This window comes from Doryrhamphus excisus, linkage group LG8 (genome assembly GCF_037039965.1).
Source record: "Doryrhamphus excisus strain RoL-2023G ecotype Guam linkage group LG8, RoL_Dexc_Guam_v1.1, whole genome shotgun sequence".
In the NCBI taxonomy this organism is placed as follows: Eukaryota; Metazoa; Chordata; class Actinopteri; order Syngnathiformes; family Syngnathidae; genus Doryrhamphus; species Doryrhamphus excisus.
In genome coordinates, this window is record NC_136364.1 from 14,756,025 (window position 1) to 14,764,941 (window position 8,917).

At 40.7% G+C, this 8,917-nt stretch overlaps 2 protein-coding genes across 2 annotated transcripts; one reads left to right on the forward strand and one right to left on the reverse strand.

The window, feature by feature from the left end:
* The first annotated feature begins 37 nt into the window (after window positions 1-37).
* sebox (SEBOX homeobox) lies at window positions 38-2,826 on the forward strand. Its single transcript, XM_058080516.2, has 3 exons — window positions 38-169; window positions 266-474; window positions 1,857-2,826. Exons 1-3 carry the CDS (start codon window positions 64-66, stop codon window positions 2,487-2,489), a joined length of 948 nt encoding a protein of 315 aa, XP_057936499.2. The 5' UTR covers window positions 38-63; the 3' UTR covers window positions 2,490-2,826.
* Window positions 2,827-5,987: 3,161 nt separating this feature from the next.
* vma12 (vacuolar ATPase assembly factor VMA12) lies at window positions 5,988-8,312 on the reverse strand. Its single transcript, XM_058080463.2, has 6 exons — window positions 7,967-8,312; window positions 7,757-7,830; window positions 7,470-7,559; window positions 7,248-7,290; window positions 7,045-7,157; window positions 5,988-6,889 (listed from the first exon to the last, which is right to left on the reverse strand). Exons 1-6 carry the CDS (start codon window positions 8,148-8,150, stop codon window positions 6,794-6,796), a joined length of 600 nt encoding a protein of 199 aa, XP_057936446.2. The 5' UTR covers window positions 8,151-8,312; the 3' UTR covers window positions 5,988-6,793.
* Window positions 8,313-8,917: the final 605 nt, after the last annotated feature.

An 8,917-nucleotide genomic window follows, 5' to 3' on the forward strand; every position in this document is an offset into this window, starting at 1 on the left:
TAAGAGTCTCCCAACTCTCAAAGCATCAGTGTGGGTGCGAATCCTGGTGTGTGTGCAGCAATCATGGCATTGTTTGTGGAAGGCGATTTGACTTCACTCAAGCAGAAGCAGCAGGCGGCCATGGTGGATCTAAACATGCTTTTCGGGGAACACGAGGAACCTTGTAAAGGTGAGTTAGTAAACACATGTTTACATGATGCAGACATACATGACACCATCCAAAGTAGATCACACCTAATTGTTTTAATCTTGTAAAATGAAAAAGATACCCGCAGTGAGAGCGTCCTATCCTCCCTGGATCCAGACCGGGATTCTACCACAGTAACGGAGGCTCCCAGAAAAAGGAAGAGGACCATTTTTAGCCGAGCTCAGTTGTCCGAGCTGGAGCAGGCCTTCGCCGTGACTCCTTACCCTGATATCACCTTGAGGGAGCGGCTGGCCGCGCACACACACCTGCCCGAGAGCAAGATACAGGTAGGGTACTACCTCTGTATTATAATACAGTACGCATGCTTTGGTTTTCATACTACATTTTTCCTCCATGTAAACTGTAATTCTTCTCTATTAAATATTTTTGGGTGTCTGGAAGGGATTTCCTACGGGGGAGAATTCATCTGTTTTTGTACTTTTCAGTTTTTGTTTGTGTACTGATAACCAAGGTACAGCTGTATTAATACTGTGTATTAGTATGTTAGTATGGATGGATATAGATTGAAGTAAAATAGGCAAATTGTCCATAGGTGTGAATGTAAGTGTGAATGGTTGTTTGTCGAAATGTGTCCTGTGATTGGTTGGTTGGTTACCAGTCCAGGGTGCCTGAAGTCAGATGGGTTAGGTTCATTCATTCATTCATTTTCTACTGCTTATCCTCACAAGGGTCGCGGGGGTGCTGGAGCCTATCCCAGCTGTCTTCGGGCGAGAGGCGGGGTACACCCTGGACTGATGGCCAGCCAATCACAGGGCACATATAGACAAACAACCATTCACACTCACATTCATACCTATGGACAATTTGGAGTCGCCAATTAACCTAACATGTTTTTGGAATGTGGGAGGAAACTGGAGTACCCGTAGAAAACCCATGCACGGGGAGAACATGCAAACAGAGGGTGGAATTGAACCCTGGTCTCCTAGCTGTGAAGTCTGCGCACTAACCACTCGTCCACCGTGCAGCCCCTGGATTAGGTTATTCAATAAAAACGTTGTCCATTGAGATTGCATTGTTGTAAGGCAAGCGGAATTTGTCTTTCATGGAGTTACATTTTGGGAACATGTCCCCCAGAATCAAGTTAGGAGCATGTTTCAGACCATTCTGGGTTGATTGGTTAGACTTAGGTTTAGGGTATAGGTTGAAGGGTGGTTTGATAGCTGCTATCAAAACAAAATAACTCAAGAAGTGTAAGTCCTATCGAGATCAAACCAAGTCCTACTCCCCCAAAAGCAGCCACAAGCTTTTGATTGACATTTTTGGATCTCAGTTGTGGACTCTGGTTAGGATTAGTAGAATCGGGGTAGGGTTAGTTTAGGGTATCAGGGTGAATAAGGGCTGGAGGTCAAGAACGATAAGTTCTATCGAGATGAAACCAAGTCCGATGCTAAGGGCTTAAACTTGGATTGTGATTTTAGCTTCTGTCGATGGTGAACAACTACAATTAAAGAGAGAAGGGGAGAGTTCTGCTACTCCAATCTAATGTAATCATTACAAAAGTCACTTTTATTGAAAATGTAAATCCAAAATCGGAAGTGTACGTTAACATCAAGCTAGCAGGAGTCACTTTTGCATACATCCGTCATCATGGCGAAGCCTACGAAAATGAGCACTAATCCGAAATGACAAATCTCGCTGTGGTCCACAGGTGTGGTTTCAAAACCGAAGAGCCAGAAGTATCAAGACCGGGAGACTACCCATGTCCGCCAAACATGTTCTGGGGGGTAGAGGACTTCCAGAACACGGCTCCGGACTGGTGACCTCAGCTTTCCCCGCCCCGGCATCTTTGGCAGACATGTTCAGACCAGATCAAGGCCAACCTTGTGAAGATATCCCACAATTCTACTCTGACTGGATCCAGATCTACAACAACCAAACCCCGACACAATCGTCCCTCCACCAGCAACCCATCCTCAGCACACCCAAGCGTTCCGAGTCCCGTGTCTGGGAGGCGGAGCGCCAACAGAGGCAGCAACTGGGATCCACCCTCTCCACTTTCCTACCTGCTTCTTTTTCTCAGCCCATCACCAGGCAACCTCAGGTGTCCGGCCACTCCTACCAGGCCCACAGGAACCTGAAGAACCAGAGTCTGGCTCAATGTGGGGCCTCTGTGGACCAAGTGGTTCCTTCTCACTCTCAGTCCATGTACTGGGAAGTGAATCAGGGCCAGGGACATCACCACCTCCATCATCATCATCAAATGGGTCCACAGACCTCCATGGGCTACATCTCAGACCTGATCTATAACGCTGCTATTGTGACCAACTTCCTGGAGTTCTGATGAAAAGAACAATTCAAATATCCATTCATGGACTTTCACACAAAATATACTAACTCTTCCTTCTTACGGAACTGTCAGGGAGGCAGGGAGAACCTTCAGTGTTACCGCAGACCTGCCGATGTGTACAGAGTCATTGAACTCAACATGCAATTTGACTTCTATGCTTCACAGCTCTCTATTTTGTTGCATTTTTCTGGTTTCGGTTTCATGTTCAGTCTGTACAGATGAATAAATCCATATTTCAAGCATAACTTTCACATTTGTTCTGCTTGAGTGACAGCTCAAATATCCAAACAACTATACCACAATAGAATAAAATGGTTATTTTACATTTTACCTTGAACTATTTACAACTTTCACATTTGCATTATTAATATTTCCCTAAAAAGCATCACTTCGTCCACCTTGTGGTCGCTTTTACAGATTAAAACTGCAGGAAACTCTCGCAAAAAAGACATAGAAATACGTCTTTGGTATATCGTTCATAATTTAAAAAAATCAACCGTTGCTAAACTCTAGCCTGGCCATTAATATTGTATTAACTTAGACAGCACGGAAATAGCATGCTAACATGCTAACAGAAAACCGCTGAATGTTAATACTAGTGCCTTGGTTCCCAAGGTGGCGTGCCATAAGCGCCTAAAACTCATAATTACGAGAAGGCATGAACACCTCAAGTCACGAGGGGCACCCAGCAGAAAGTAGACAACGTCAGGTTGTTCCTTGCTTTGTGTACAACATATCAACAAATAAATACGTTTGAATGATTACTGTGTGCATTATAAGTGTTTCATATTGAAGATTTCATTCATATTGGTGTTGTAATTGATCCCCGAGCGGCGCAGTGCTGAGCAAATCAAATGCATCACGTAACTTCTCCGGCACGAGTTGCCGCTGCATTCAGGGACACTTAGAAATCACAGGAAACACACCCACACGTGCACGTGCAGTCCAAATCACGTGATATTTACAAAACCAACCACTTGTTGCTCATAAAAGTAATACAATGTTATAAAATGTCCTACTTATAACAGACATCAAAAGTAAACAAATTGACTTTTGGACGGACACGGATCCTCAATCGTGACAAATAAAATACACATTTAAAATGAATGAACCAATTAATTATCTTCAATATTTCAAGTTAATTAACATAAAAAGTGTGCAGAAGTAGGGTGTACATGCCTTCATGTCAAATGTCTGAAGGGGTACGTGACTGTAAAAAGTTTGGGAACCACTGTAGTTGTAGTTGTAATGGGGAATTGGAAAAAGGCAAAGGTCCTACAGTCTTTGGTTCCATTAACGCATCACCAGCAGCCGGGGTGCAAAGCTGTGCTAATTAGCTTGTTTCCAATGTGTGTAGTTCGCTATTGACGTGGTGCTGCCCTGTTTGGGAAGATGAAATGACGGTAGGTTTTGTGTATTTCCTTGTAGTGGGCTAACTGTTTTAGTCTTTCAGTGAGACATGCGTTTTGGTTTAGAATTTTGTATCTAGTAATGAATTTTAATTAGCAGCCTTTATTGCTACTGTGCAGCATTTGAGGCTGCATCTGCTAACGTTTGTTTTTATGTTCTAATATGAACCCTGGCGTGTTTAATGCTGTGGCCTTGTCAGAATTACTTTTCAAAACATCCAGATTAAAAATGATTCCTTCAAGGACGATACCATGACAGGAATAATTATTTTCAGTCAAAATATATATAAATATATTTTAAATCTCTCTACTTTGTAGGTATCAGGGGGGTTATATACAGTAGGCAGGCGGAAGGAACTAATGAAAAATAAGAGCTAAATTAAAGCAAGAGCTTTAGGGTCTATCAGCTTACATGTCCTGTAATTCTGCTTGGATTTAAGTTAGAGAAATATTACATGAGAGGTATAATACATGGACAAATATGACTGACAGTGCAGTGGACAGTGATCTCTCCATATCACAATCATCTTTAATACCAAGTAATCTTTCAATAAACCTTTAATCTGGGTGTCAAATCTCAGAATTCAGGAAAATACTTTAGTTCCCCTCCAGATGTAGTTACAGCTTTTAATCTCCCCCCCCCTCCGCACTCATAACCGGAGAATAGTTTACAAAAAATAGGGATTGATATCGGAAAACAGATCGTCCTTGTCTTGTTTTGAAGTTGTTGATCAAGGGCAGTAATCTTTTTGTAAACGTGTTGTTGGCGATATGATCACTTCGAAAGCAGTCGCTGTCACAGATCCAATTACTGTCCCATCTGTCGGCAGAGAAGAAGTACCAGCAATTTGATAAACGCAATGGAGGGGCGAGCGTGTGATGTGCTGATTTTGGAACCGTAGACTGGCCACAAATGATCCTGATCATCATCTGGATCCAGGTATTTTTAAAAAGATTCTTGAACATTGCGAGAGAGGACCATTTCCAGTGTTTTTGCATGCAAGTCCACCAAAAAATGCTCTGAGCACTCGTTCGAAACATTTAGCCTTCCTGTACTTTGCGATTACGGTAGGTGTTAGCATGCTAATATTGGCATACTAGCATTTGTAGTTGTTTCCATGAGTAGACACTGGTATAAACGGCACTATCATGCTAAGTGATAGTATGCTAATATTAGCATAGTAGCATTTTTATCCAATGTCGTGGATAGACCCTTTTACATAAAAAAATTAGCACCATCATGCTCGGTGTTAGCATGCTAATATTAGCTTAGTAACATTTTTATCCAATGTCGTGGATAGACCCTTTTTATATAAAAAAAATTAGCACCATCATGCTCGGTGTTAGCATGCTAATATTAGCTTAGTAGCATTTTTATCCAATGTCGTGGATAGACCTTTTATATAAAGAAAATTGCGTTAGCATGCTAACATTCGCATATTAACATTACTAACTCGATAACATGAGCATAATAGCATTTTTATCCATTGTCATCGGTAGACACTATTATACTAGGTGTTGGCGTTGCTAGCATACTAACATTTTTTTTCGAGTTTCATAAATATGAACTTAAGCAGATACGTAGCACTATCACGTTAGTGTTAGCATGCTGAGATAATTATATGGGTGAAATGACTCAGGTGGTTGTCTCCCAACGGGAAGGTTGTGGGTTTGATCCTACTGCGATCATGTTGAAGTAGCCTTAGGCAAGATATTTTTTTTCCTGATGCTGTGTCATCAGTGGGTAAATGCGCTAACAGTGTCAAAGTGTAGGTGGACAAACACTATACATATGAAAGACCATTTACTACATACTAACACGTTTAGCATTTTCAGAGGTATACATGTAGCGTCATTATGGTAGGTGTTATCATGCTACTTTTAGCATGCTAACATTCTTTAAGTCATTTTGATCCACGTTTTCATGGGAATATGTAGATAAAATGAATGTACAACTAATATTATTATGTAGACCACACTGTAATCGTTTACCCTCGTAAACATACACAGGAAATAAGATACTTAAGCTTACATTTCGCAAGCATGTCATCATCACAATAAAGACAGACCGCAATATGCAACTTGATGTTTTTATTCATACAAATACAATGATCATAGGAATTTCAAGTTCATTTTTTACTGCAGGGTCTGTCTAAAAGACTGACGCAGATGTGGTTTCAGAAAATGATAAATACACATGGTCCGAGGTTCTGTTACGACCTTTCGTATGATGCACCCTCCAGAAATGATTAGTACAGTACTCAAATGAAAATTACATAGATGCAGCAGAAGAACACACAGATGATTATCAGGGGTGCCACGATACATGTACCTGTATCGAGATCGGTTTGATACCACTATGACTTAAACCGGTGGTTACCAAACTTTTTACAGACATTTAAGCTGAAGCCATGTAACCTGTACTCCTGCACAATTAAAAAAAACATAAACCTTTTAGTCTTAACTTGAAATATTGAACATACTAAATTAGTTTATTATATACTTTTGGGTCAAATGTGTATTTTGCATGGTCACATTTTGATAGTTTCACATAAACACTGATAAATAAGTAATCGTCCAACATAACTCCAAGGGTTTAAATCTGCATATTAATTATAATGCCAAATTGAAGGGGAAAGCTCAACAATCACAATAGTACAAAAATACATACAACCGACAATAATGCCTCAAGATAATCATCAAACCTACTTATTGTTCATACAGAATAATGCACACATTGCAATGAACAACTTCATGCTCTGTCTCCTTTCTGCTCTTTTCTCCTTGCACCGTGAGGCATTCAAGCACACTCGTAATTGTGAGTGTTAGGCGCCAATTGTTTCTCATTTGTATTCATGTATCTGCCATGACACATGGTGAACCTCGGCGCTAGGGTTCCCCGAGTTCTCCCTCCATGGTCCGGACCAGGACGAACAGCTCTGCAAGCCCGACTACAGACGTTGCGATCACAGCAGACACAACTCGCTGGAAATAAAAAAAATAATAATGAACGTTAAAGAACTGTTGGAAACTTCAGCATACGCATACATATTCCTTTTGACACCGTGTTGAGAAATCCAATGTGTGGACAAGCTAGTTCCATTTTGGCTTACTGTGTATGAAACAGGAGTTTTACATACGGCTGTCGTTTCTGTGAACAGGTACTGACTACCCATGTAGGAGCAGGCGAACGTAGCAACAATCGTCACCAGGAAGTTGAAAACGGTCACAACCACGGCTTTTGCTGATCGCACTGTGCACAATCAAAAATCAAAAGACACTTGAATTACAGATAAGCGGTACAGATGAAATGAAAATGTTAACATTTCTACAGCACACTAACCTTCCCGACCAAAATCTGCCAGTGTTCCATTTCGGTTCATTTCCTGAAAATCAGTGAAAAAATGGTCACGACATGTATTCTTTTGCAAAGTATAAGGGCGTGATGCAAATACATGAACACACAAAATTATACAATTACATTAGTTTTATAATTACATTTTTATGATCTGCCCACCCCATTGCAGAGTCGGTAAAAGCAACATTTGCAGAAAATAGCATTTACCTGATTGTTTACATTACGTGTCATCTTGTTGTATTCTTCATTTGCTAGCCTGGCTTTAATGCGATCCAAGCGTGCGACCAGCTCAGGGTTCTGGAATTTAAAAAAAGCAGTTATTTTCTCTAGCAGAATACACAATATACCCCATCAACATGTATGCTAATTACATTATTTCTACTACTACAGGGGTGGCTGGGCAGAGTCAACGTCCCCATATATATTACATATATCAATATATATATATCCCCTATATATATTGAGTATAATTCAATAAACTTTATGCAACTTACTCTGGGGGGCTTGACAATCTCAGGCAGATGCAGTGAACTATCCTCCAATAATTCATGTAAATAAAAAGGATGCCCTGAACAAAAAAATAAATATACAATATGACTTCATGCAGGTAACAGATTCGTGTCTTTTATTGCATTGAACTGCAGTATGTAAGAATAGCTCCAGAAATAAAATTATGTAAAACAAATACAAACTACTACATTTACCTTGATCCTTTAGATACGTCTTTAATTGTCTCGCTATGCTGAAAGGCAGCGTTGTAGGTCCTGTCTTTTCTAACATAATACTCAGTTTCTGTCTCAACGCTTCAGGCAGTGAAGAGTCCGGCTTTTCCAACAGTCCTGTCACACGAATCTTGAACTGATCTCCGACGACGAAGGCGGACGCCATAACTTCCTCAAACGCCGACTGAATAGGCTACAGATCTTATATAAAATACAACATATATGTTGTGTTAGACATTTAATAACGACCTCTGCCAGCGGAAGTACAAAAAATGGTCGAACGGCAAAAACAGTGTGACGTCACTCGATATGGCTGTCTTCTTCGTTTTTTTGGGGATGTTGGCATACATCACGTGGTGCATTATCGCCCCCTTTCAGTAGTGTCTTGGCTGCATTTACACCATGATTCTCCACACTAAGTTACGATTAAACGACCCTGACAGTTTCCTTTGATGCGTCCTTTCACTCGTGTTCAGTCATTTCTGTCACGCTCTGTGAGTTTGCCCGGTGTTACTGGTTGTTTGTGTTCGCTTTTGTGCTATACTTCTGGTTTTATTCGCTTATTTTTGTATCACTTCCGGGTTTGCCGTGTTGCTTTTTGCGTTCTGACGCACTTAGTAGTTAGTTCAACCAGCGCGCATGCGTAGTGTTACAGTTCTTTGTAGTCAGATCCTTTCCCTGCTCTGCTACAATTAAAAATAAACATTCTCATCAATTCCCACCTCATCACTTCCCTTTGTGCATTCGTATGAAGACAATTTTGACGATAAAGTGTCAAACACATGGGACACATTATGTGTCAACTTTTGTTAAACACATGGTGAGAATGAATTAATAGACACGGTGACGTTGTAGAACGGACTTTGATATTTGTGACGACTTGCTAAGACTGTCCAAAACAAACTATGACCAAAGATGGCCGCCAAAGTACGC